At 47.5% G+C, this 27,882-nt stretch overlaps 1 protein-coding gene across 1 annotated transcript in view; it reads right to left on the bottom strand.

Annotated features, from left to right (window-relative positions):
- Positions 1-27,282, bottom strand: part of LOC115327547 (cystathionine gamma-lyase) — a 34,907-nt gene extending 7,625 nt beyond the window's left edge. The window contains exons 1-8 of the mRNA XM_040214162.2: positions 27,139-27,282; positions 22,193-22,274; positions 18,216-18,311; positions 18,023-18,132; positions 16,466-16,597; positions 15,976-16,033; positions 14,028-14,105; positions 6,639-6,791 (exon numbers count right to left, since the gene is read on the bottom strand). Of these exons, the coding sequence (XP_040070096.2) occupies positions 6,639-6,791; positions 14,028-14,105; positions 15,976-16,033; positions 16,466-16,597; positions 18,023-18,132; positions 18,216-18,311; positions 22,193-22,274; positions 27,139-27,282 (853 nt within the window). The remainder of the gene's footprint in view (positions 1-6,638; positions 6,792-14,027; positions 14,106-15,975; positions 16,034-16,465; positions 16,598-18,022; positions 18,133-18,215; positions 18,312-22,192; positions 22,275-27,138) is intronic.
- Positions 27,283-27,882: the final 600 nt, after the last annotated feature.

Below are 27,882 nucleotides of genomic sequence, written 5' to 3'. Positions count from 1 at the left end.
TCTGGCACAAGTGTTCGAATTCCGCGACCCATAAGAAGCTCTGATGGTGAGCGACCGCCCTCCAGCGGAGCCGTGCGGTAGCTGAGAAGATCTTCTCAGCTACCGCACGGCTCCGCTGGAGGGAAAGAATTTCAGCCAGAAATCCTCCCTGGTATCCTGCGCCTTTTGGAGCAGCCGCTTGACCACCTGGACGCCCTTCTCCGCTAGGCCGTTGGAACGGGGATACCGAGGGCTTGAAACTCTATGGATAAAGTCATACCGCGCAGCAAAGTCTTGAAATGTTTTCGCAGAAAACTGTGGGCCTCCGTCAGTGCAGACCTCTAACGGTATTCCATGACGCGAAAAAATCGCAGAAAGTTTGGCTATCACGCCATTAGCAGTTACGTCCTGTAGCTCCTCCACTTCCGGAAAATTGGAGTACGCATCATAAACAACTAGGTAATGTCTTCGAGCCAGTTCGAACAAATCTGCCCCAACTCGGCCCCAAGGATTTTCCGGTACCCGTGTATGCAAAGGTTCATTTTGCTGTCTGTATGCGAAAACTTGGCAAGTCTCACATTGCCTGATTAGTTCAGTGATGTCGGCATTCATTCCTGGCCAATAAACAAGGCTTCTTGTCCTTGCTCTGCACTTGTTGAGACCTAGGTGACCGCGATGTATTCGTTTAAGTATTTCTTTGCGCATTGCCGTAGGAATTACTACTTTGCTTCCTTTCAACAAGACTCCGTTGACCACGGAAAGCTCTGTCATGACGGCCTTTAACTCACCTAGGATTGGTTTTCCCGCTTCCAAACAGTTGATCGCTTCTTGCAGGACCGGATCATTTGATGTGGCGGTCTTTAGGCTGCCCAAAGTCCGGCTGCCTACCAGTGTTGAAAGCACCGCATTTGCATGTATCTCAACGTCGGTGGAGCTTTCTTCGAGTTGTGACTCGCAAGAGATGCGAGAAAGTGTGTCCGCGATCACCAGCTCCTTTCCCGGGACAAACTGCAAATCAAATTCAAACTTCAGCAAACGAAGAAATAGTCTTTGCAACCTTGGTGGCAGTTCACCCAAGGTTTTCTTTGCAAGAGCGATTAAAGGTTGATGGTCGGTTTCAACTAATATTTTCCTTCCTAGCACAAACTCGTTAAATTTCTCGCACCCAAATACAATTCCTAATGCCTTCTTCTCAATCTGGGCATATCTACGCTCTGTGTCTGTAAGCACTCTTGAAGAATATGCCACCACTTTCTAATCTTGTCCATCATGCTGGAACAATGCAGCACCCAGAGCAAAGGCAGAAGCGTCTGTTGAGACCTTGGTAGGCCTAGCGGGATCAGAAATTGTCAACACCGGCGCTTCAGTCAACATTTTTCGTAACTGCCGCCACTCACTTTCGTGCACCCCCAACCATTCAAAAACAGTGTCCTGCCTAATGAGTTTACGCAGGGACTCGGTCTGCGTTGACAGATGAGGCAAGTATTTGCCAAAGTAGTTGACAGCCCCTAGCATCCTCTGAACTTCTTTTTTACTTGACGGATTAGGGAGCGCTGCCACACACTTTACAAGGTCTGGATTTGGCTCAATGCCAGCAGCACTAATCTTATCCCCTAGATAGTTGATTTCTTTTACCCCAAAGACACACTTTTCGAAGTTTAGGGTTAGTCCTTCAGCTTGTATGGCGGTGAGCACCCCGTGCAAGCGTTGGTCATGTTCTGCTAGTGTTGCACCCCAAATCAAGACATCGTCAATATACACCCGGAAGGCCATCCAGAAGGTAGCTCATGGTACGCTGAAACACTTCTGGAGCTGAAGCGAGTCCAAAAGGCAGTCGTAAAAATCGGTATCGCCCAAAAGGCGTACTAAAGATGCATATTCGAGAAGTGCCGTCATCTAGCGGTATTTGATGAAAACCGCTGTTGGCGTCAAGCCTGCTGAAATACGCGGCGTGCGCCAAGTCCGCTTCAATTTCCTCTCTTCGCGGAAGTTGAAAATGCTCTCTCTTGAGTGCTTCATTTATATGACGGGGATCCATGCATATCCTCAACTTATTGTTCTTTTTGCGTACTATCACTAAAGGACTCACCCAGTCTCAAGGTTCTTGCGCTTTCACGATGACACCGGCTTCCTCCATTCGATCCAGCTCTGCCTTGAGAGGCGCTCTGAGGGCGTGCGGTACCCTACGAGCTGGTTGTACCACCGGAGTAGAGTTTTCACGGAGAACCATCTTGTATGGTCTCTTTGCGCATCCTAGACCACGAAAGAGAGATGGAAACTCGCTTTCTACTTTCCGACGCAGTTGGTCTTCGTGCCCCACAGTGTTGACCCTGTTGATGAGGTCAAAGTACTCGCACGCCTTCAGGCCCATAATGGCCTGCCGTCCTTTCTTGACAACGAAGAAATCTATCAGTCCTTGCTTGTTGCCGATGGACACGGACAACCGGACCTTTCCCAGATGTTGGATGAGTCCACCGCCATAGCTGCGTAGAATTGCAGCCGTTGGTTTAGGCTGTTGTTTGGCTCTAATCTTCAGAAACAATGTGCGCGGAAGTAGGTTAGCCTGAGCATCGGTGTCTACCTTGAGCTCCACTTTTTTTCCTTCTATCAACGTGGTGATTGTCCAGTCACGGCTGCCTTCGGGCCGCGAGCTGCTGGCTGTTAGAATTTCGAGGGCATCAAATTCGCTGTCTCCCTCCTTGGCTTCTTCGACCTCGTGGATACCAGTCGGCTTGGCCTTACAGCATGCTGCAAAATGGTTCTTTTTTGCGCACTTCGAGCACGTCTTCCCATAAGCTGGGCACTGTCGAGGATGGTGAACATAGTTGCAAAAGCCACACTTCCTCTTACCACCGAGCCTTCCCCCGACCTTACTTCCGTGCTTGTTTCTCTCAACGTGTTCCACCTCCAGCGTTGCTTCCTTCTTCTCCTTGACAGGTGTTGCGGCACTCCATGCTTTACTGTGCATATCGGCTATTTCTTCAGCCTTGCAACATTCGACTGCCATTCCCAAGGTTAAATCCTTCTTTCGCAGGAGCTTCTCTCGCAGCTTTCTACTTGACGTTCCGTAAACAATCTGGTCACGCAGCATTGACTCCGTTAGTTCGCCGAATCCGCAAGTCCTCGCCTTCAGCTGTATGTCACGGTAGAACTGTTCGAATGGCTCTTCTTCGTCTTGTTGGCGAGTCCGAAATACGTAACGCTCAAAGGTTTCATTACATTTCGGGAGGCAGTACTCTTCAAATCTTCTTACCAGACTGTCGTAATTTGTGACTTCCTCGGGTGGTAGTCCAAATGTATTAAAAACATCAATAGCCTCCTGCCCCGCGATATGCAAGAAGATAGCGGCCTTTTGCTGGTGAGTCCGAGGCTTGATGGGTTCCGTGGCCAACAGAAAGAGCTCCATTCTCTGTTTGAACTACCTCCAGTTTTCAGCGGCATGCTCTTCCAACCTCAGCGTTTCTGGCGGCGGAAGATCAGTCATGATGTGCAGTGATTAACATCCCACTTCTGACACCAAGTATCGTTCTGTTAAGGACGACAAATAAAGCAGTCCGTACACTTGGATGGGATTAGATCAACTGCCGTCGTCGTCGTCTTTATTCGTGTTGCTCGTGCATCGTTCATACCGATACAGATGCTTCATCACAAAACCGTGAAGCCGGCGGGGTCACCGCCTGAGCAAAATATTTCACCCGCGGGACTAAAATGTTTTCGCATTTCTACACGTAAGCAGCCTTTAGTGTTTTCGGCGTGTTTAAATCTGTCTTTTATACCTCCTCACCACCCCACTCTCCTCGCGACGTCATGCACGGCGCTGACGTACGCACTGAAACTGGCGAGTTTTTTGTGAAAACGAGCGTTCTAATGCTCACGCATTAAACAAAGCGCTGGCGAGCGCGTAGCGTATACATGACCAGCCGCACTATCTACCAAAGAAAGCTTAACCATTCCAGCTGTCTGTGCTTGCCTTGCAAGAGTTCATGCTGATTTCGCCGAATAGCCGTTCCAAATCAAAGACGACTGAATCCACCGAGTCAGCAGCTTGAGTGATCCGTTTCCGGGCACTTGACAATAATTCTGCGATAAATGACGACAAGCGTTTTTTTTGTTTTATCGCAACGAGCGTCATACCACTATCGATTGTTAACTCAGTAATCTTTTGCTGACCAAGTAGGGAGTAGTGACAATAATAGAGCAGCTGCTGAAATGCCGCTTGTTCATACAATAGCCTTGACGATAACTCAGCTTTCTCCCGTTAGATAACACTGAGAGCCACACGATCGGCTGGGCTTTTTGATATTTTTTATTTATTCAAGTACCTTAAAGACCCTTAGCTGGGCATTACATAAGGAGGACTGTTCAAGTAAAACACAAAGGATACATAAAAGATAATGCTGTGATGGATGGATGGAAGAATCATTTCATGGACAATTGGGGCACTTCAGTTAATAAGAGAAATCACAGAAAAGACAAGAACACAAAAAAGTGACAGGGTCATGTGAGTGAAAATCTTGAATTAAGTACGGCACAAGAACGACAAATAGACATGCCTGAATGTTCACAAACCTATGTTGATACGGGACAACAAACGAGGACTCCATAACTGCAGACTCCCTCCAAAATTACCAGGATCACTGCCTGGATACAGCAAAAGCAAAACTTTACTCCACAAGATTTGACAAACGATCCCGGAACACCCCAGGATCGACGATGGCAGCAATGTCCTCGGGCAGGGAATTCCAGGCTCTAATGGCTCTAGGTATGGCTGAATTGTTGAAGGAAAGTGTGGACCTCGATATTCGGCGAACGGACCGGCTGTTGTTTGTGCGAGAGGACGCCCTGTGAGGCGGTTGGATAAAGGGGAGCTCCTGTACTCCCTGGCTGTCGAATAAAAACAAGCACAAGAGGGAGATCTCACGACGAGAAGCTAATGGAGGTAGACCAATATTGTTTTTAATTAAGGATGCGCTATCGTACCACGAATAAGATGACTCAATAAACCTGGCTGTTCGATTCTGTACCTTTTCTATTTGGTCCGTCAAGTGTCTCTGATAGGGACTCCACACTGACGACGCGTATTCTAATTTAGGTCTGACATAAGTCTCGTATGCCAGCTTCCGAATATTGGGAGGTGCAAGTTTTAAATTTCGTTTTATGAAGCCTAACGTACGTGATGCATTCGCCGTAATTGCGCTGATGTGAGTGGACCAGGAAAGGTCCACAGGAAGGACAAACTCCGAGGTATTTGTAGTGGGGTGATTGTGTCAAGAGTTCATTGTTCAGTGAGTATGGGAATGAGGATACGTTGAGAAGCGTGAGCCACTCTCTACACCAGTCGTCAATACCATGCAGTTCCTGTTGCAGAACAAGGTGGTCGTCGTTTGACTTGATTTGTCTGTATATTACGCTATCGTCTGCAAATAAACGAAACTGTGATCTGACATGGTTTGGAAGATCATTGATATATATCAAGAACAGATGTGGTCTGAGTACGCTGCCCTGTGGAACACCTGACCCACATCAATCACAGATGAACTAGAATTACCGTTAACGGTATACTGCTGTCGATGGGATAAAAATTGGCGAATCCAGGAGAGGACCTGAGAATCAAGATTTAAAGGCGAAAGTTTTGTCGAAAGTCGACCGTGCGGGGCCCGATGAAAAGCTTTCGAAAAGTCCAAGAAGACAGCATCAGTTTGGGTGTGGTTGTCCATATCGGAGTGAATGTCGTGGGTGAATTCCAGTAGTTGCACATTACAAGAGTGTCCCTTACGGAAAACGTGTTGGTGCTTAAGAAAGAAGTTGTTGACCAGCAAATGTGACATGACGTGAGAGTATATTACATGTTCCGGAAGCTTGCATACGACACTGGTAAGAGAAATAAGCCTGTAGTTCGAGACAGATTTACGATCACCATCTTTGTGTACTAGAATTATCTTTCCAATTCTGCAGTCGTCCGGAATTTGACCTGTGGATTATGATTGGTGAAATATTAAGCTCAGTATCTGGCTGCAAGTCGACTTAGTGTTTTTAGAATCTTCATGTTAATATCGTCGTGATCGGCTGATGTTGACACCTTAGCGGTTTCGATCAGATTTGAAATTCCATTTGGCGAGATTTCGATTGGATCCATAGGGGAAGTAGCTGGCTTCACCGACCACCGGGATGTCTAATGTCTGACTGCACCTCAACCGCTCCGCGTTGGCTTCTTCGTTCCGAGTTTGAGTAGAAGAAATTTCTAGACCAGTTAGGCCGACAGGTCACGAGGCCTGCAAGGACTTACAAGGAACGCCTCTTTCTGTTCATTTTCTCAAGAAGCGATTTTCAAGAAACACGCGTTCATATATAGTAAGCCAGACTTCTTTGAATCAGTGCTGTACAGATATTTCAGATGAGGACATTGGCACACACGTTCAGTTAGGGTGGTGAGAACAGCTGCTTAGGATGGCTCAGGCAGTACTGGGAGGAGGTCGCGTCACCACATGGTTAGAAATAAAAAAATAATCTCGTTGCTCTTAGGCGAGAACAAAGGTCATAGGAAAAGCCGATGTCTAACCCGGCAGTTAATGTATGCAACCCACGTTACATCCTATGCACGGCATCGGTGCAGGAAGGTCATGGGATTCGCCTCGGCAAGAAGCGGGGCACAAGCTCACCTGGATGGATGACTTTCTCGACGAGCGGATGGCTAGCCAGAAACTTGGCCACCTTGAGTCCGTTTTCCATGTGACGCTCCATTCGGACGGGGAGCGTCTTGAGGCCCCGGTTCGCCAGGAAGCAGTCGAATGGAGAGGGAACTGCACCCGCCGCTGGGGCGCGAGAAAGGCACATGGTGGTGAGGCACACCGCCCAATGCAATCTCCGACGAAGTTCTGATGGTCGCCGATTTGCCTCAAAATTGTTTCAAGACTTCAATAGACACATCTCAATGAGTAACCTAAATTACAGTTCAAAATATGTTTTTTTTTTTTTTTTGCGAAGGAATTTAATGTTTACGTTTTGTGATATATTACGTTGCCTGGTGATGGTTACGAAATTGCACACGGTAGGCAAATTGGCTAAGGAAAGAAATCATACTTTTGGTTCTTAATTTCTAATCTAGGTGGCGCAGGCTACCGCCCGTTATAAGTGGTGCAGCATCCACCCGTCCGTCCATACTGATATCTTTTTTTCCAAACTCAGAGATTTTTACTGGCCACACTGAAAACGTGATGACTTTCTAGTCTAGCTGGAGCAAGCGTGCAGTCATCCATCCGGTGTTGTGTACATTGAGCCAATAACAAGGTGTGCGGAGGTAAACAAAAACAAACAATGGCCAAACTTTCAGGGGGAGAATGTCACTTTCGGTTGGTTATTGTTTTTACTTGTTTTTGAGAACCCTTAGTGAGTAGCGCATACTTTAAAAGTCTCACCGCCGAGGACTAACTACGGTATCTCCCGAAATTTACTCATTCGGGATCGACATCCCTTACTGTTCCCTTGGGTGAGAGGAAACAGCGCCTGTTTAAGGAAATGATAAATCTGCCGAAGGTATCGTGGGCGCATCTTCAGCACCACCTATATCCGACAAGCCTGGTGCATACTCCCCAGAACATCTTAAAGGGCAACTCCGGTCCATACTTCCGATTTTGGGATTATGGCTGTTTTTAGTGCAGTCAGCGCCCCTGAATTGCAAGGTGTATTTTTTTTCTTGTTATTGTGCGTAGTTTTAAAGATATCGACGTCTCAAAGTTTGGTTTGGGGCGCGGCCGACAAAACCGAAACTAGCCGCTCGAGGTTCCGGCAACACTGGAAGTCAGCCGCTATGTGGACGTAAAGTCAAGATCGTTCTCGTTCAACGAGTACGCAGGCCAAGCGGCACCTACCTCTGTTGCGCTAGCCGTCTGAAGGTAGAAGGTAAGCTGATTTTGTTTTAATTCTGTATACGTGGTAGTTATCCAGCATATGTAGCAAGAGTTAGTGCGTAACGACGCTTTACACACGCGCCAAATTACAGCCGCCATTGCTGACCTTCTCTTGTCTTACCGAAATGCCGAGCAACTGAAACGGTAGTTGACGATCCTTTACAAAGGCCGCTCTAGAAAAGGACACAGTTGAATCTAATATGGCAATAACCTGGCCTGCTATGGTAATGATGAAGTGAAATAGACGAAATAAGGGGAAACAAAAACTGAAGGTCAGTTATGGCGGCGTCCATGCACAGCTGCTGCAAAGCGTCTATACCCAAAAGCTAGCGACTGGAAAACCCGCCAACTCGTTCCGTGCCGTACACGGCGGCCGCCTCCGCGCGTGCGCTATGCCGTGAGCTAGCGACTGGAAAACGAGTGAACTCGTTCGGTGCCGTGCTCGGCAGCTGTCGGCGTGCGTGCGATCTCCCGCACTCGTCGCTAGGCCTAAATTGTCATCGGTGCTCCGTGGATGGAGCGGCGTTGCTCTACGCCGCGCTGCCAGTGACGTACAGTACTGGGGGCCCTCTCGCTTTCCCGCTGCGGGTCAGTCCCAGACACGCAGCTTTGAGGCTCTCCGGCGCGGGCCGCGACGCCCGAACAGACGTGTGCTAAGCTGTAGACGTCTGTTTTTTCGTTCTCTTTTCCTCAGGCGCGTAAAAGCCAAATTTGTAAGCTACGACACTAATTCACCACACAAGTTCGTCCTGGTAGTAAATTTTTGTAAAAACAAAAAACAAAAAACTTGCCGCACAAAAAAAAAAAAAAAGGAAAAGTTTTTTGGGTAGTCATTTTCTTCTCAAAGCCAACAAAAGTTTTTGTGGGTGATAAAGGAAAACAGAGACAGTTAACAAGGTGAGAACACTTTCTTTCCCTTCCGCATTCCCACCCCCACCCACAACAATATTTTTTATTCATTTTTTCATATACCCTTAAAGGCCCTCGTGAGAGCATTACATTATTGGAATACATAGGATTTTAAGTTTTCGTTCGTAACTTTTGACTAAAACAGTTTTTTTTTTTTTTTTTTGGTTTTGTTTTTTGCATTTTTTAAATATTATATTTACCTCCAGCCGAACTCGGGTAAATGAGAGAGTTGTAACTTACAAATCCGAACTTTCGCGATTTCTTTAAAGTCCCTTGTGGTATTCACAAGCGCAATGTTAATTAATACTGCTGCGTAACGGGTTCGAACGATTGGGAGGCGAATGTTTAAATCGCATGAGCTTCACGCGCCGGCTTTTCGCTTGTAGTCGTTACGGACCTGAATACTACGCACGAGATTGCGTAGTAAACAAGCAGCGACGCAAAGCAGAACATTGTTTTCCTTTTCATTATAAACTTCAGTGATTGGAGCTAGTGGTTGTACTCTACATGCCCACCATTCCCCATTCAACAGACATTCAATGGAGCGTGAATGCTCAATCTTCAACACTGCACTTGACAATGACTGTTTTATTTATTGATCTGGATACTTTTATCATGTTTACCTTTTCTGTACATGTGCGGTGGGCAAAGAGCGACGGCACGGCATCCTTTTTAAGCCTGGACCCCTTCGCTGACAAGCCACAAGCAACCAACACCTGTAGGTTTCGTTCGTAACTCTCCGGCGAAAAATGATCGGAGCAGAGCTTCGATCTGGGGGTCGGCGTCCAAGGCTTTCCAAAGTCCACTCGTCGAACAGCGTTCAACCACACCTTCTCCAATTTCCGATCCGTTGGAAACTTGTGAAAAAGCACCTCCGGGTTGCGCAGCGGGTTGTTTGAGCAGCCCACAGCGCTACAAGTTGTACTCGGCATCTTTCGAGGAACAGCTGGGCAGTCTTGGGAGCACCGAGTTGCTCGCTAAAACGAGTCTTGGAGTCCTCACAAGCAAATAAACAAAAGGCTATACCGAAGCTACATGGGCTACAGGTAAAAGCAACGGCTAAACGCGCAATCACAAGCCGAAGTAGCGGTAGTAGCGGCACAAAGAAGCGCGCGCGACGGCTGCGCCGTGCGCCCGTCCGGTACGGAGGAAAAAAAGAGAACGATGTTGACATCACGGCCCAATGTTGCTTTAGCGATCGGCAACCCGCTGGCCGCCCGCTAAGGAGCAGCGGCTCGCGGCGGGTCGCATTTTTATTATCGGATTTAGTTGAGAATGAGGCGTCCTACGGACGTGAAATTTTGGCTGGGGTCGTATTTTGTGCCACTAAAGCGATACCAGTAATTTAATTCATTTTGAGTTTTGGCCGGAGTTGCCTTTTAAAACCTACAAATCATTAAACGCGTTCACATCATCGTATGGGGATGGTCGGTCGGGGCACCGCGGCGCCGGCACCGCACTCTCGCGTTTGTCGCGTTGCGCCATCTGTCAGCAGCACGTCGAATTAAGTATCACCTTCTGCCAATGCCGTCGTCCTGCTAGTCCTGCGATCACCCGGCTTGGGCGGAGTCGGTGGCTTACGTCCCTCGTTTTGAGATAATCGAAATAACTTTACTTGTGACATATTGTTTATGCCGGTACGCACCGGGGCATTTCTAAAGCCTAGCTTTCACGGTATTGCGCGTTAGTGAACCAAGAGACGGTCGCGCACCCACCTAAACGAAAGGTGAACAGAGGAGAACCGGAAGTATTTCTCTCCCCTCTATCATGGCGGCCGGAAGGGCTGATCACAAGAAGTTTGATGGTGTGAAATGAATGCTGGGGAAGCTCACTCCAGCAGAAGAGAAACAAATGCTTGTCATACTGTGGTCCAGTTCGAATGCCGTGTGCCAAGCTTCCTCTTTGAACTCAATGTCATGCGGCATTCGAAGCACGGATCTCGCGGTGACTCGCGTTCGGATCTGTATGCAGACTGTCTTTTGCATGATGTATAAAAGCCCTGTCCAAACAGGACACTTCAGAAACCGTGAGGCGACACGACTCCGATAAAAATCGTGGAAGTTGAAGCTTCCGGCAGTCAGGTGTCTGTTTGAACAGCACCAAGCCAACATCACAATAGACCTCCTCGCTTCCTCCGCTTTTCGGTGACCTCAGTGCTCGCCAGACTTGACGTAACACGCCACCTGCCAATGCTGTCCATCTGTTCTGTCGGGCCCTCGTAACCTTGGACGTGTTCCACATTTTACTCGATCTTACTCCAGGGTAAGGGTCTTGTACCTTTCCGTTCGGAAACCTACCCGCGTCCAACTTTGCTCCCTCTGTGTTGTCACGTGACACGACCCGCCGGAGTAGCTCGAATCCATTTTAGTAAGATTTCGAACGCAATCCTAGCTTTCCTTTCCCGTTTTCGGGACGTGGAGATCAGCGGAGGCCTTGAGCGATTGACCGACAGCCAACAGAGCATATGGGTGGCTGTCCGGACCCAACGTGATATGAGCATGCTCAAGGCCTCAATAAAAAATACAAAAAATTTTGACAAAAAAAAAACTTTTTTCCTGGCAAAAAAAAAAATGAAAGCCGTTTACAACTCCCTGTAACGCCGAATTAGAGCGCAGCTCTTGAGGAGGAGGAGCCAAGGCCACAAAGGTTACGTGACCCCGCCCCCCCCCCCCCCTGAGGCCACGTGACCTTGGTGGGGTCACGTGACCCCCTCCAAAATCACGTGGGGGTCACGTGACCTCGGGGGGGGAGGGGGGTCACGTAACCGGGGTGTGTCACGTAATCTCGGAAGGTCACGTGACCTCCCAGTTCACGTAACCCCCCCCCAGAGAAACTTTTCCGCTAGATTTAGCGGAAAAATGTTTCCGCTAAATCTAGCGGGGAAATTTTCCGCTAGATTTAGCGGGGAAAGTTTTTCGCTAAGTTTAGCGGGGAAATTTTTCCGCTATATTTAGCGGGGAAATTTTTCCGCTAGATTTAGAGGGGAAATTTTTTCCGCCAGATTTAGTGGGGTAATTTTTCCGCTAGATTTAGCGGGGAAATTTTTTTCGCTAGATTTAGCGGGGAAATTTACCCATAATGCACCTCGCGGTTACGCCGACGGCGACGGCGACGCCGCTCAAGCCGGAAACGGGCGCCTAAAAGCTGCGCTCTAACAAAAAAAAAAAATGGACGAAAGCAGGCTGCATCACAACTTATGTCGGAGTCATGTCGCCTCACGATTTTTGAAGTATATTCTGTTTGGATGGGCCTTAAAACAAGACCCTGACACACCTCAAAATTTGTGTTTTATTTTTTTTTGCCAGGCGATTTATTATGGCATCAGAGGACTTCCCTATCATTTTGTTACAGCGTCACGTATATTTTAGAGCGCAGCTCTTAGGCGCCCGTTCCCGGCTTGAGCGGCGTCGCCGTCGCCGTTGGCGTAACCGGGAGTAACCCTCGTAACCCTCGTGAGGGTTACGGAAGTTACAAGGATTAACTCACGAGGGTTACCCTCACGAGGATGACGAGGGCTACGAGGGTTACTAACCCTCATAACCTTCACGAGGGTCACGAGGGTTATGAGAGTTACCCTCACGAGCGTTATAAGAGTTACCCTCACGAGGGTCACGAGAGTTACCCTCACGAGGGCCACGAGAGTTGCCCTCACAAGGGTTACTAGGGTTAACCTCACGAGGGTTACGACGGTTACCCAGGTCACGTGCCCCCCCGTGGTCTCGTGACCTGGGGATACCCCGCCCGAGGTCACGTGAACCCCCGTTGACGTCATCGCCACTGATGACGTCACCGGCATCCGCATCGTCATCGTCATCATCACTGATGACGTCATCAGTGACGTCACTGATGATGTCACCGGCATCCGCATCATCATCATCTCTGATGACGTCATCAGTGACGTCACTGATGATGCCATCGGTATCCGCATCGTGATCCTCACTGATGACGTCATCAGTGACGTCACTAATGACGTCATCGGCATCCTCACGTGGCCCCCAGGTCACGTGACCCCCCGACGTCACGTGACACCCCAAGGTCACGTGACTCCCACCCTAAGGTCACGTGACCCCACCCCGCCCTCTGTGGTCACTTGACCCCAGGGGGGTAAAGGTGGGTGAGGAGGAGTGGCAAATCCCGTGCGCCGACATCCTGGGTCCCGAGTGAACGAACGCAAAAGAGAGCGACAGAACACGAGAGAAAGAAAGCAACGTTGCCATGGTAACGCGAAGAGTGAAAACTCTTAGCAATATAAACAGTGATAATTTAACGTTGTAAACTAAATTATGAGCTATTCTAACGCTTATAAAAAGCAATAAACTCATTACGCTGCATTAACTTCCCTTCTGTCGAAATCTCGGAAATCTGGTTGTTGCGCAGTTTCGTATTCCTCAACCGCGCCCAGCCGCGCCCCACCGGCGAAGCCGGGTATATGGTTTAGTTTAGCGTTAACGCGAGGCCGTACATCTGCGCGCTTTTCAAAAAGAAAGTTTCGAAAGGAACGTGAATATCTTTCCACCGGTAAGTTCGTGAATTGTTGAAGTTCACGAAACTGCTCTGATGATGTAACCGTGTTTGGGACCCCGAGGGTCTGCCTGCATGATCCGCCGCTTGCGGCAGCCAGAATGTATGGGAAAATGGCGGACCTTTTCCTCTAGAGTTAGTATGTATGATCTCTATGCTTGACCCACCCCCCCAGTACCCTTCCCTCCTCCTCCTCAAGAGCTGCGCTCTAATTCGGCGTTACAGGGAGTTGTAAACGGCTTTCATTTTTTAATAAAGTAAAAAAAAAAACAGAAAAAACCTAGATAGCTCGAAATCGAAGCCGAAATTGGACTGGGGAGGAAGAAAAAATATAGAGGACGAGAGAGTTGGCGGAAGTCACGTACGTGGCTGTGCAATATTTTTTTTTCGGTCAACGTATTGGTGGTTTTTTAGAAGCAACAAAAAATTACTGTTATTTCTTTTCAATTTTTAATATTGATTGTGTGCCTTCGACGACCCACGACTTTAGTTATCTTTGTTGCTTGTGTCTAAACCATAGAAAACGGCACGTGACCACGGCGAAGAGAGTGAGCGCGACTCAACCAGCCAGTTCTCGATCGGCGGTTTTCGGGCAGAAAGAAAACGACTTTCGAGCCGCAAATTGTGTTCTGGGTTGTTGGGCTATCATGTACAAATAGAAACCTTTGCGATAATAAATATCTGTCAAACCCCGGCTTTAAATTGCCGTACCATTTTGGAAGAAGCGCAGTTGGTCGTAGATCTTCTTGTCGTTTGTGATGACCGCACCCATGACTACGTCGGAGTGACCTGGAGGTGATTGATGTTGGGGAAAGGAGAATTAGAGCAACTTCATCTAGAGTTTACTGCATCTCTTGAAGAATGCAGGCGAGTTCTCGAGAAGAGAGAGCCGCGTTTTTCGGCCCGGGTAACATAAATCATATGCATCGCCGCAGAATGATCAAACTCCGTGAGAATGTGGCGCTAGCGGTTGGGATAGAATTCGAAAGTTTGAAAACATGGCGGTACATGGATAAACGAGATAAGTAAGAGAAACGAACTTTCTTTATGAATCAAATTACACCTAAGCCTACTATCTAAAACAAAAAAAAAAACAAAAAAGAATTACATTGCTGGCGCGTGTGGAATTTATTTCAGTGAAACAAACTTGTGATAAAGAAAGAAAACAATATTCTCTTTCATGCTGACAAGTATTTTTCACTGATATAAATACCACCAGTGTTCACAATATCATTTCTTGTTTTGACGATATTAAACTTCGATGGACGTCCGCTCATAAAAACATTTCGTGTTTCTTTTTTTTTTTTCATATATTTTTAATGCAGGAAACGTCATCTTTACAAACTTTTGCCTTCTATATTCCAACCGCTAGCTTTACTTTCTCACGGATGTTGAGCTTTCTGCGATGCATAGTTTATTTATCCGGGCCGAAAAACGCGGTTCTCTTTTTTCGGGAATTAACTCCCTATTACCTTTTTTAACCTCGCGGTTTCTGCGTACATTTATGGGGTCAGTCTTGCACAATTCGAAAGACCCATTCTCCGAGGCAGCTAATGCGGCGGTGCTGCACACGTTGGACTGGGGCATTTTATTTTCAGAAGGATAATATAAGAAAGGATAATTTGTTTTCTTACGACCCAAGCGATGAGGACCCGCCATACCCAGAGCGGGCCCAGTATATCATCCTGAGCATTGCTAACCCAATGGGTGTTTCATAATGTCAGAGACAGTGTATTGTGAACTACCTTAGTGCCACCTGAGTAGTCATATCAGCTTGTGCGCGCGGTTGTCCGAAGGCCATTCTGAGATCTAAAACTCTGTTCCTATCAACAAATGAGAGTACCAAAGTGTAAATTTCGAAACTTCCGGGACGTCGAAATTGGCAGTCAAATATATTTTAGAGTAAAAGCAGTGTTATCGTTAAAAAAAATAGCAATGTCACGCTGTCGGATGGCGCGATCCTGGCGGTTGGTCGTAGAAATGCTGGCGAAAAGCACGAGCGAACGAGAGTGTCTCGCCGTCGACGCGACACTGCGAGAGTGACCTCCAGCAGCGCAGGTGTCTGCCACATGCAGCACTGCTGCTAATGGGACTCCGCTGGAGGATCTCGCGACCGGTGACAGCGTGACATTCGTATGACGTCACCAGTGGCAAATCGAGGGACCCCTTTTCATTTTTGGACGCGGTAGACACATCCAGTCGGAAGCGCGTTCTTCCGGGCACCATATGGCTCGACGAAAGTATACGCCGCTAAGCGAAAGACGTGTGCTTAGCATCGCGTTCGTTGTGAGACACTGCTATGCGGAGCGCAAGTCCGTCTGCTTCTTTTGCAGCGACTGTGGTGACGTCAGAACGCCGAGCTCTGATGGACTCTGATTAGAAGGATAGTGGACAGACCTCACGGCAGCTTGCTTTGAGATCTACCCACTATCCGACAATCAAAGCCAATCCGAAATCGGCGTCGTTCTGACGTTACCGGAAACCCTGCAAAAAAAAAGCAGACGACGCTGACGATCGAGCCAGGCGGACCTGCGAGGATGCAGTATATATATATATATATATATATATATATATATATATATATATATATATATATATATATATATATATATATATATATAGGTGACGTTCGGGGGAGAAGGCGCCGGCAGGAACCCACCGTTCATGTACTTGGTCAGCGAGTGGACGGATATGTGAGCGCCCAAGTCAATTGGTTTCTGAAAATAAACAAACAAGGGTCCAGGTCCTATACTTCGTAATCATTCTTATTGACTGCACTTCCAAATTTATTGCTCTTAATGCATTTCCGGTTCAGCGGGAACAAATTTATATGACGTATTTTCAGGACTAGAGTTCTCATCGGGTCTAAAACAAAATTCATAATTTTTTTTTTCTAAGTTTGCATTGGAAATATTACCACTTTACATATGTCTGCTTTAGTCGCTCGCAAAGAAGCTTGCACCATGCATAAATCATCATTAAAGTACTTCGTCATTTACGAAATGCGTCACGTCTCGTTATAATTGAACTGTCACGAAAAAAAAAAAAGATCCTCGTTAAGGTTGCGCCGTATAAAATTTTAACTCTTAAATTTTATGTATAGTTTCCAAACTGTGATTCGGATGGTACTGCAAATACTGAGTGCTCACCTGGAAGTAGGAAGACATGAAGGTATTGTCTACCACAAGTATGGCGCAGCACCTCTTTCTCACGATCTCACAAGCGCCTTTGATATCTACCAGCTTCATGGTGGGGTTGCTTGGAGATTCCAGCCAAACCAGCTGTAGACATAAAACGAAAACGAAAACATACCAACGTAAGAAAACAGACTGTCTTTGGTAGATTATTTAAAGCGCTCTAAATGCATAGCATTTAATTTAATGTTTATTTTTTTACAATATATTGCAAGGCCATTTACAATATAGAGTGGCACTGCAGACAATTTTACGACCAGTACGTTCATATCGCGAGGGAATAAACCTCAATATAAAGCAGCATATGTGGCAGAAGCGATCAACAAATAACCGGCGCTCTAACCACTGCGAAACCAGAATAACGATAAAATAAAGCACCACGAGAGGACTCGTGACAATTTTGAAGCACTAACAAAATCCAAGAAAATATATGCTGTAAACAATGACTTGTGGGGATTTATACGCGCGTATCACAATTATAAATGTAAAGAACAGGCATCGGCAAATTGTTCAACTGTAGCGCATTCAACTACCACACTTGGTAACATGTTCCAATCATCTATGGTTCTAGAAAAAAAGCATATTTAAACACATTGGACGACGATCGAGCGCATTATTTGTTCTTGTGGAGTGTTTGCCACGGAGGGATATATATATATATATTACAACATTACGTCAGGTCACGTGACATAATGACGTCGCAGATTCTCGTGACGTCACAATCTCGCGTTTCATGGCACCGTGACCTCGTCGCCACGGCGTCACATGGAGTTACGGTTCCACGTGAAAAAAACGGTGACCCGAGAGTTCATTCTTTTAGGAATTGAATTTGAGTTCCATCACAACTCGACGGCGGCGATTGAGGCAAAAAAGCTGCATACGCAGCTTCACGCGTCCTCTGCCGCCAACAGTGCGCAGCGACCGACGCACAGCAGGAAATATACGGAAGAAGAAATATATACAAAAGTCACCGTAACAGATTCAGCGGAGATCAAATACAAAAACAGTAGTAGGTGTAACTAAAAATCATAGCCATCCACGAAAAAGAAGAAACAAAATTACAAAATTCTTTTTTTTTCTCTCATTTTGATTAGATTCGTAAAAGTTTAGTCAATTATGCATAATGTATTTTGGCGTTTGTATGCCCTGCATTGGTCTCTGCCCGACTCGTCACTATACGTTACTATTTCCACTCTGGTAAAGAAGGAAGGCCAGCGAAGCTGTACTATGGCGGGAATGAAGTAATGGCCGGCCGCAAGTCGGCAAGCCAGAGTGGTAAGGCTGGAAAGGTTGCTCCATCTATGAGCGACGGCGGAAACCACACCTTCGGCAAGCCGATTGTTTGGTTGCCGCCGTCGCTTATAGATGGCGGTAGCTGTCCAGAGTTTCGTGTCATCATTTGTCTGCCGACGGACACGGTACTGGGGATACTAGCTCTTAACAACTCCGCTCTAAAAAAGAAAAAAAAAAGAAAAGAAAAGAAGATTGCAAAGGTATTTTGAAATTTATTACCTTTGTGGTTGGCCTAATCTCCTTCTGCAGTTTCTTCAAATCAGTGGCATCTACATAGGTGACTTCGTAGCCTTTTGGGATCATGAGTGATTTGAAGAGCCGTCTGGTGCCTACGCAGACAAGGACAAAAAGAGATTTCGAAACTGGTCCCTTTTGTCACGCGACCCGAGTAACGTCCGTTTGGCTACTTTACCTCCGTACACGTCGTCGAAGCTCACAATATGATCTCCTGGAGACACCAGATTCATCACGTTATTTATTGCTGCCATCCCTGAGGCAAATGCCAGGGCTAGAACGACAGAAACGAAGCGCGGTAGTGTGGAATGGAAGAGGAATTCAATCAATCAATCAATTGAGACTTTGTGTTTGTCCGTCCCTTCTTGTCCCAATCTCGGGGTTTTTAGTCCAAATATTTAACAATCAATCCATGTTATTTAGGAACACATCGCACGTGTAAATATAAATCCCTCTTTTTGTCTAAATTAAAATAAGAAAATAGGTCACTATTTTCTTTTCCCTTTATCAGGTTTACACGATTTCAATAAAATACTTATGTCTTAAGTGTGGTTAGCGCACGCCCACTGCCATGCCCCTCTTGAGAGCCACGTGACACCAAAAAGGGCGTTGGATTGGCCACAATGGCTTCGCTGCGGTCCATCGCAAGATTAGACAGAGTAGAGGCTCGCCGCTTCACGATTGGTCGCGGCGGGCTTTTACTCTTGAGCAGATTGTGCCGTTTGCAAGTACGGTCTCTGGGCGCCGCCATCTTGCTTCAGGGGCACCCAGCTAATCCGATTACGATGTCTTAGCAAGGCGCCGTAAACGGATTATGGCCGCGCCCAAGAGCACCCCAAGCAAGCAAGATGCCGGTGCCCGGAAGCCGTACTTCCGCCATTTTGAGAGCGAGAGAGAAAAGGGGAAAGGGCTACCGGCGCTTTCCCCCTTTCTGGTTGTGTAGAAAGAGTGAAAGTCCCGGATGAGAGGCTTGGCCGGTGTTGGGTGTCTGCTGTGCCCCAACTTCGTTTGCGCTTTCTTTTCTGTTTTAAACTCGCCAACTTAATTAGAGCCAAGGGCTTCGATGGCAGTAGTCCCCCGATCATCGGGACACCATTGCTCGGTCATAGGGTGCACGAATAACGACAGAAAGCGTCGAATACTGCCCAAGGACCTCGTAGCTTGCATGGAATCCGGCAAGGCAAGTGCGACTGCAATGCTTTGATTCTCCACCGCTTTCCGCATGACTGGAAATGATGAACCATTCATGAACTTTTGCTTGCAATAGGCCTATTTAAACGTAACCGTTTTTAGTAATGAACCAGCGATACACGAAACGGGAACCTCAATTAACTTTTGTAAACACCCGGAGCTGCTACAGATCATTTTGCTGCGCTGCTTTTATCTTGCGTGTCCGTGTTCTTATATTTCCTTTTGGATGAACGACGAAGACGTTCTGGATGTACTTATATTGAACCGCAGAAAGCCTCAAAGTAGCCACGAATTATTTTACTATTTGATGCAATATTTTGAGTACTAACCTTCAATTTCTATCACTTACACATTCGCTGCCGCTGTTCCCCCCGTCACCGCACTGGTGGGTGCCATGACTCGAACAAAGAAACGTGCTCACTGGGCTCGGAGACGCTGATCGCAACACACGAGACGTACCCTGCAGAGACTATCCAGCGCTTCAAAGCGCCCAAACAACCTACCAGCGGCAAACCAAGGAGCGCTTTAGCCGGCTCTCTGGTATCGCGCAGGAGATCGCCGATTCAGGAAAACCGATAGAACTACCTTTTCAACAATTTCTAGCCTCACGCGGCGGCGGAAATAAGCCTTCAACTAAGTGTTGTAAATGATGAAATCGAGTCAGTCACCACTGTAAATTATCAATATTAAGATAAATTCAGTTACAAAATTTTACAAGCTGAAACAGCAATTATCACGAGAAAACTGGCACGCACCTTGCGAGCGTATACCCATGTTCATCGGCGGTACAGCGTTCGGTGCGCGCTCCATTCACAAGATGTAGTCAAGAAAATGGCGTTTAGGAAACGTCTTTTCGGTTTACTGACGCAATCCACTGCAGCCATGACCGGGGTCATGTGGAAAGCGATGGAGCTTAAAGACATTGCAGCCGCTTTTGCCTTGCCGGATTCATTGCAAGCTACATAAGTCCTCGGGCAGTATTCGACGCTTCCTGTCATTATTCGTGCACCCTATGACCGAGCAATGGTGTCCCGATGACCGGGGGACTGTTGCCATCGAAGCCCGTTGCTTTAATGAAGTTTGCGAGTTCAAAACAGAAAAGAAAGCGCGAACGAAGTTGGGGCACAGCAGACACCCAACACCGGCCAAGCCTCTCATCCGGGACTTTCGCTCTTTCTACACAACCAGAAAGGAGGAAAGCGCCGGTAGCCCTTTCCCCTTTTCTCTCTCGCCCTCTTTGAGTAAAACGGTTGACTCTGTGATGTCACGCATCTGCGGTGGTCCTGCTGTCAATTACTGCAAACGCTTCCTTTCAAGCGAATGTGGCTTTTGCGCAGGCTCAGTGCTCGCGATGTTTGTTTGTAAACAGCGTGTTGGTCTGCAGCGCATTTTGGAGCATTTGAATATTTGACGCGAGTTAAAGGGACGCTGAACCGAAATTGGGAGCTCACAAAACAAGGCTGGAGCGATAGGTGGGACGCTGCAAAACCCCAGAACATCACTCGCACAGCGATATCTCTAACGGATGACCCTACTTTTGTAAAATAAGTGCACGATTGAACACGGCTGATGAGACCGACGAAACATGTGACGTCACGATTCTCGCTCCCTCTCCTTTTCGCTCCGTCCCCTCGAGCCAACACCTCTAAGAGGCTAAGGCCGTAGCGCTCTTCTCGTGATGTAGCAAAGGACGACTACCTGGGGCGCGCGTCGAGGTGCACGTAGGTGGTCACGTGATCCCTGTTGTGACGTGACAGCGCCCTGACGACCGTCAAAGAAGGCGTTGCTTTTCGGACAGTCAGCAGCTCACACACAACGTGAATTTACCAGAATCGGACCCCGGTATGAGGGAACAAAATGTCGTCGCCGGAGCCGGTTTATTCGAAAAGTCTGGGGAGCTGTGGGACCGCGCTGTGGGCCCTGCGGTTACAGGATGCTCATATATCTAAATTTGGTACTTTCAACCTTGGTAACGTGTTGTTTATTACGTTTATATTATATATATAATAAATTATACAAGAATGCGCCTTTAAGACATATATTAATGCCGGATGAATGCGCACAAACAAACCACGTGACCTGATGAGCAGACGACGCGGCTGGGACAAAGAAACAAAGTGGGCGTCTTTTCTAAACGTGGCCTCCCTTCTCCGGCCATTGCGACGGCCCTAACTCCAATGAGGTGTTGCTCGAGGCCTCAAGGCGATGAACTGAAGCGAGGCCACTTTCCCTCATTCTCACTGTTCCAGGAGGATCGTGACGTCAGAGTCCTCGCTTGATCGCGCCCTTCTTTTCCGAAAACACGGCCATCCGTTTGTGATACCGATGTATGAGTGATGTTTTGGAGTTCGTAGTGTCCCGTTCAACGCTTCGTCGGCCTTATTGTGCGTAATCCAAATTTCGCAGTTACGCTAATTACGTTTAGAATTAGGGATGTCACAAACCTGTCCAATGGTTTGCGAGTTTGACCAGGTCTGACCTGTTCGAACTTATAACGCTAAGTTCGATAAAAACATTCGACTAGTTTGGCTCTTGCGTGCATACGCGAAAGTCTAAACCGAGCTGACGCCATTTGGAGCAGGAAAAGTGTAATATATATGGGGTATATCGTTTCCGTGCTATGCATTAATAAACCATCCAAATCATTAAAATCACGCATGTCGGTGTTTACGTTTTGTAAACATGAGTAATCGCTTTATAAAGAAGAAAACTAAACTACTTTATAAAAGATTTGTCTCCCGATATTCAATTTTTTTTTTTTTTTTTTTGTATAGAAGCCGGACAACAGCGTCCATCATAAGTCGAACTTTGTCGACCTTTGCTAAAAGGTCTAAGGTTGGTCGAACCAGTCGAACCTCGGATTCGACAAAAGTTAGCAAAATCTCTAACTACGCCTATTTTCTTTTTTTTTTTCTTTCTTTTTTAGTTGAGAAGGGATTTTTTATTATTATTATATTCACATACCGTATTTGGCGTGCTCGAGCGACGCCAGACTTTCTTCCAGGCACTTCCTGCTCGGATTATCCGATCGTGAATATTCGAACCCCTGAAAAAAAGTAAGAACTGTATATAATAACCTCTTGGGCTACCGTGCTTCACGCAGAGCTCGTGTGCAGTGTGAAGTAAACGAGTGGTAAGCTGGTTTAAAATCGTTTTAATAGTGGTGCGCGCATTGCGTAAGCTACTGGACGTGGCAGTAGCTTTATCCGGTGGTAGTTTCACAGAGGCACGTGCTCGTCTGCGTCGGTAGTTAAATGCCCTATGTTATCTAAGTACGTACATATGAGGAGTTTTATTTATTTATTTTTGTTCAAAATGAGCCAAACTCTGAGAAGCGAAACTAAAATAACCAGACATGTGTGCTTATTTAACTAGCTTTGAGCCCTGAACCGGCCACCTTTACATGGGTTTTTCTCGCATAATGTGACGTATCTCAGATTAATTTGAACATGATTGTAAACCTGAGACTGGGGCAGAAAAGGGAACACGACAGAAGGTAGAAAAAGAGGAGGCAATACCTTTTATTTTTTTATTTAATACTGCAACCTCATTAAGGCTTTAGCAGGGTGGACACTGTGGTACAGCAAAATACACCAATCTTCACGCAAAAAACTACAAAGACACTTAAGACTGCTAACGTGTCGGAATGCGAAAGCATTCGTATACGTAGCGTATACCTACAAGCTGCGCACCGCGCTGAGCTCGGTCGTGCAGCCACTCCGGAGTCTGCCCGGGCGGGCTCTGCTGGCTCTGCGGCCGGCCGCTCCCTCTTACCGTCGGCCGGGCCGCTGCGTCGCCATGGAGAGGGCTTCTCTGTGGGGTGGCGTCCCTTGGAACTACGCCGCGAGCCAGCCAATGAGCTGGCTGCTACAGACTGCAGCGAATTCGCTCCATAGGGGAATTTAGGTGCCGTTTGGCGCGGCTTCAAAAGCTGATAACGCCGGTTTGCTCCGTGGGACAGTTAATGCTTTCGTATTAGCAGTACGTGACGATATAAAACACTCTGTAAACTATGTCCCGATCACCAAGTCGGTTCTCACAAGGAATTGTGATACGCCTCCAGAAAACCTTTCAAAATGCCGTTCAGTTCTCACAAGGAATTGTGATACACCTCCAGAAAACCTTTCAAAATGCCGTTCAGTTCTCACAAGGAATTGTGATACACCTCCAGAAAACCTTTCAAAATGCCGTTCAGTAATTGGAAACGATGTAGCCCAGGTATACTCCGAATTTTTGCCGAAGTTGGCTTAGTTTCGGCTTCTGAACTTAACTCATTTGGAATAAGAAAAAAATTGTTATATATAGGGCTTGGTATATCCACTGAACGCCGTACTTGAGTGCGCTGTTGACAACGCATGCTCTGAACGAGCTTACTCGTATAGGCTGCAAAGACCAGCATGGTGTGGGCACTTCGAAAGCACAGAAGCTCACCATCAGCACGGGCTCAGCAGCCGCAGACTCAGCTATGACCACCAGTAATTTAACGTTTACAAATCCACAGCCCGTCATGCGATCTCCACAGCCCAGCAGGCGTGCGTTCGTGACTTCAGAAATCGAGCAAAGCCCACGCCATATGCACGAACGCTGAAAATGGCATCGGCCTGCAGCCCTTCTCTAAAATTATCTCTTATGGCTTGTTTTTTTTTTTCTTTTTTTTTTTTTTTTTACATGCGCGTTTATTATGGCTGTTTGAGGCAAGATAACTTCGTTTTTAAGAAGTGAGAATGCGCTGGTTAGAAACAAAGTCTGCAAGAGAGTTCTGCAAAAGTCTGTAATAGCTCTGCACAAATCGGTTTCGTGTCCGGCGTCCATTTGAACGTTTTAAACTAAACGTATTTTATTGAAATAGCACAAGAAACTGAGCCTAGAGCAGCAAATAAATTTCCCCAAAACGTTTGAAATTTTTTATTGTAGAATTACGATATATCCGAGACCGAAAATTATCTCCAACTTTAATGTCCCGCCGTCATGCTGGGACGTAACCAACAGTACGTGGGCAGCTTGAGCCTGTTTCGCCCAGCGTCGGAAGCAGTCAGACGATCGTCGCGATCGTCCGTGAAACAACTCATCAAGCTTTTCTGAGTCAAGCAATGAAGATGAAATGTTTTCCGATTCTCAACACTATATTTCGGACGCTTCGCCGTTCACATTCGATCCGCCGGAATCGCCTCTGAGGGAACCACTCGTGACGACTCCATTCGCGATCCGCTTCCATGTGAAAACACATGCCGCTTCCGAAGCAGGATGGTATGGAAGCTTTTGTTTGCTGGCACAGTGCGAACTGTTTTCTAGCACGACACGAACGCTATGCGGAGCCCAAATTCGTCTGCTTCTTCTGCAGGGGTTGAAGTGACGTCTAAACGCCGAGCTCCGATTGGTTCTGAATGAAGGATAGAGGGTAGACATCAAAGCAAGCTGCCTTGAGGTCTACCCACTATCCTTCAATCAAAGCCAATCAGAGCTCCGCGCAGGGTGTAAGATAGACAGGTGGGGAAACGGCCCATAGAAGCCTACCGCAGCGCCGTGACCGGATTGTGTACTCGTCTGCTTGCGGGTACCCCCGAATTCCGACAGATGGCGCTGCTGCGAGAGGAAAAAAAAGTCGGAATCAAATTTGCATGGAACTTTATAAGAGCGTGCGCAAAATAAACCGAGAGCACAACATTCCTTCATTGAAAATCCACGAGAAATCATCTCCGTCAGTTTAGCCGGTCGCCACCGGTCGCCCACCCGGAGTGAGAGTTCGCGGTGATCCACAAAGATGGCGCCACAGAAAAAAAGGAACCCGAGGGGGACACAATCCGGTCGCTCATTTGGCTCTCGTTTCCCCACCTGTCTATCTTACACCCTGGCTCCGCGTCTTTCTTACGTCACCGCAACTCCTGTGCAAGAAGCAGACGACTTGCTCCCCGCATAGAGCCAGCTAGCGTTTGCCTTGGGCTGGTCGGACCCACTTCCGTGGCAGAGACGGTGGGAAACTGATACGAGGTAATGCTGCTGTATTTCTTCGTGGTGTTATTGCACCCCACAGCACACCGCCAATTCCCTCCCATCCTCTATCGCGTGCCGCAAGTAGCCTAAACCGGACGCAATTCGCAAAACCACAGACGCTCACTATCACTACAACGCACAACGCGGTGGAGAAGGGAACGTCGTCTGCTCTCGGATACAACATCTGACGTTACGAGCACCCCTGCTTGTTGTTGCTAGTAGAACGGCAGCCAGTGATTAATGAGGTGTACGCGTAAACTTCAACATTCGTTAGATCGAGAGAAAATTAATATATTGTAGACATACCGAGGGGGAGATGTTTAGTTCTTGGTGAAAATTTCATGTTTTCCCTTCTCTACACTTTTTACAGAGATAGAGCCGAACCCGGTATGGGGCTCTGAACCCGGTGCTCCAATGGCGGCCAGGCATCCAGGAAAACTGAACGCCAATAGAAGCTTAAACCACGCATAAAGTAGGCACGGTTCATGAGTACAAATATGTACAGTCGGGAGCAAAAGTTTGCGGGGCACGGGAGCGCGTGCCGAAATGCATCGCCGCGCCGTGCAACGGCGCGCCACCGCATTAAAAAGCCGCGCTTTGCGCATGCGCGCCCTTCGTGCTGGCAGTCATGTCTCTTTCGCTCGTTTCTGTCCGACTCACTCCTGATAACCGGAGTCGGCGCCAGGGGCGCAAGTTGCCGTTTCGCTGGCTGTCATGCCCCGCGTCCTCTTCAGCTGCCTCAGCAGCCGCGCTGGGTGACAAGGCGCCTGGCTACACCCCCCCCCCCCCCCCCCCCCCCCACACACACACACACACATGCGAGCTCCGTGACAAAGCGCGGTGGCTGAGACGGCTGAAGCAGACGCGCAGTAGACAGCCAGCGAAGCGCTAACTCACGCCCCTGGCGCTGACTCCTGTTATCTGGAGCACGTCGAAAAGAAACAAGCGAAAGAGACATGATTGCGAGCACGAAGGTCGCGCATGCGCAAACCGTGTCTCCTTAATGCGGCGGCGCGCCGTCGGACGGCGCGGCGATGCATTTCGGCACGCGCTCCCGTGCCCCGCAAACTTTTGCTCCCGACAGTACCTACGTTATCCTCCATTCACGGAGTTAAAAGGGGCAATGAAACAATTTTTCCACTTTCGCTAAATAATACTTAGACCACCCCCTTACTTTAATAACCGAATGAACTTGTCTTAGTTTTTCTTTTTAAGTAATGGCGCTCGGCAAATAAATTCTAGAAACATCAGCATCGTTCATCACCCCAACAGAACAAGCGGCCACGTGGCTTGTTGCCTATTCTAGCCGCTAGCTTTAATCATAGCCACGCGTTGGGGTCAGCAAAGTATATAAAACGCGTGCTGAGCTCCGGGTATTGTTAGAGTTCGGCAATTCTCATCCCCGCAGCGGTTGGAGACGAGCCACTACCCGAGTGACCGCCGAAGCATTGATTGTAACGAGTCGAAGTCGTGTGCTCACGCTGTTCTCGTGTCCAATCCATGAGCCGCGCTCAACTCTTGTCAGGCGGATGGTTTTGATCACACAATTACGCCATTAAGCTTTGAAAAGTCAAGACTGAAATAAATAGTCCCCTTTTATCCTCGCAATTTGACCGCGACAAAGAAGCTTCTGAATCATTGGCGGTCTTTGCGAGTATGTTTAGGCCAGACTAGAACCAGTGCACATCTGTAAAATCATAAACATTCCATAAACGAAACCATGGCAAAACATTTTGGAGTTTTCATGACGGCCGCTTGATGGCTTCAACTTTTGAAAAGGGTATACTTGTCCCGTTTCTCAAGCCACGACAGCAACATCATTATCATCGTCATGTACAACTGAAACAATGACCTCGAGGCCCTCAAGGTAAGGAATGGAATCATCATCAAAGTATAGTCAATAACCGGCACATACTTACGTGGGGGTAAGATTCGCCTGGTGCTTTCTGCTGGAAAGTACTGGAAAGCGTAATAGGTGGAATGACAGCTCTTGAGTTCCACTGATCGGGATCTTGGCCCACGTGAACGGCCTTCGTGTTGAAGTGCCACTGTTCGGCCGCCATGATGGGTCTTTGCTGAGCGTTTTCCTGAGACCTACACGTATGTAGCGAATGAGTTGTGCTATATTATGAACAGCAGCTGCTTTGACCCATTTCAAAAGACCATCAAGCAACACTCGGAGTCTACATAATTTGGGCGCACGAGACGGAATTTAGAGCAAAATTTGAAGGGGGGTGGGTCTAAATGTTTGTACACTAGGTGGCGCAAGCTACCGCCGGGTACAAAGCGTATATTGCCAATATCATCCATTGGTTCCATTGGGTACTTCCGCGCAAAGCCTGCGATTGGATCCGATTTCACGCCGAGCGTGACGCAGCAATCATGTCCAGTGCATGCCCAAAATATTGCGGCCTCGGATAGTTGACGCGGCAGCCACTGATGGCGATCAGTTTTGAAAAGGGTCTATTGGATGATGTTGGACGACAGGGCACAGGGGTGGGCAGTATTTTTTTTCTTTATTTGTTTCGCGGGTTTGCCGCGTAGGGGGCAGAGATAAAGGCGTGATGCCTGACAAAGCCTCTGCCTCCTAAAGTCCAGCAGCTCAAAGTAGTTACATAATAACAGATTCTACTAAACATCATACAGTTAAAATAAAACAAGAG

The sequence above is a fragment of the Ixodes scapularis genome, unplaced genomic scaffold, assembly GCF_016920785.2.
Source record: "Ixodes scapularis isolate PalLabHiFi unplaced genomic scaffold, ASM1692078v2 PGA_scaffold12__126_contigs__length_90152505, whole genome shotgun sequence".
In the NCBI taxonomy this organism is placed as follows: domain Eukaryota; kingdom Metazoa; phylum Arthropoda; class Arachnida; order Ixodida; family Ixodidae; genus Ixodes; species Ixodes scapularis.
This window is presented reverse-complemented; position numbering and strand designations above follow the sequence as displayed.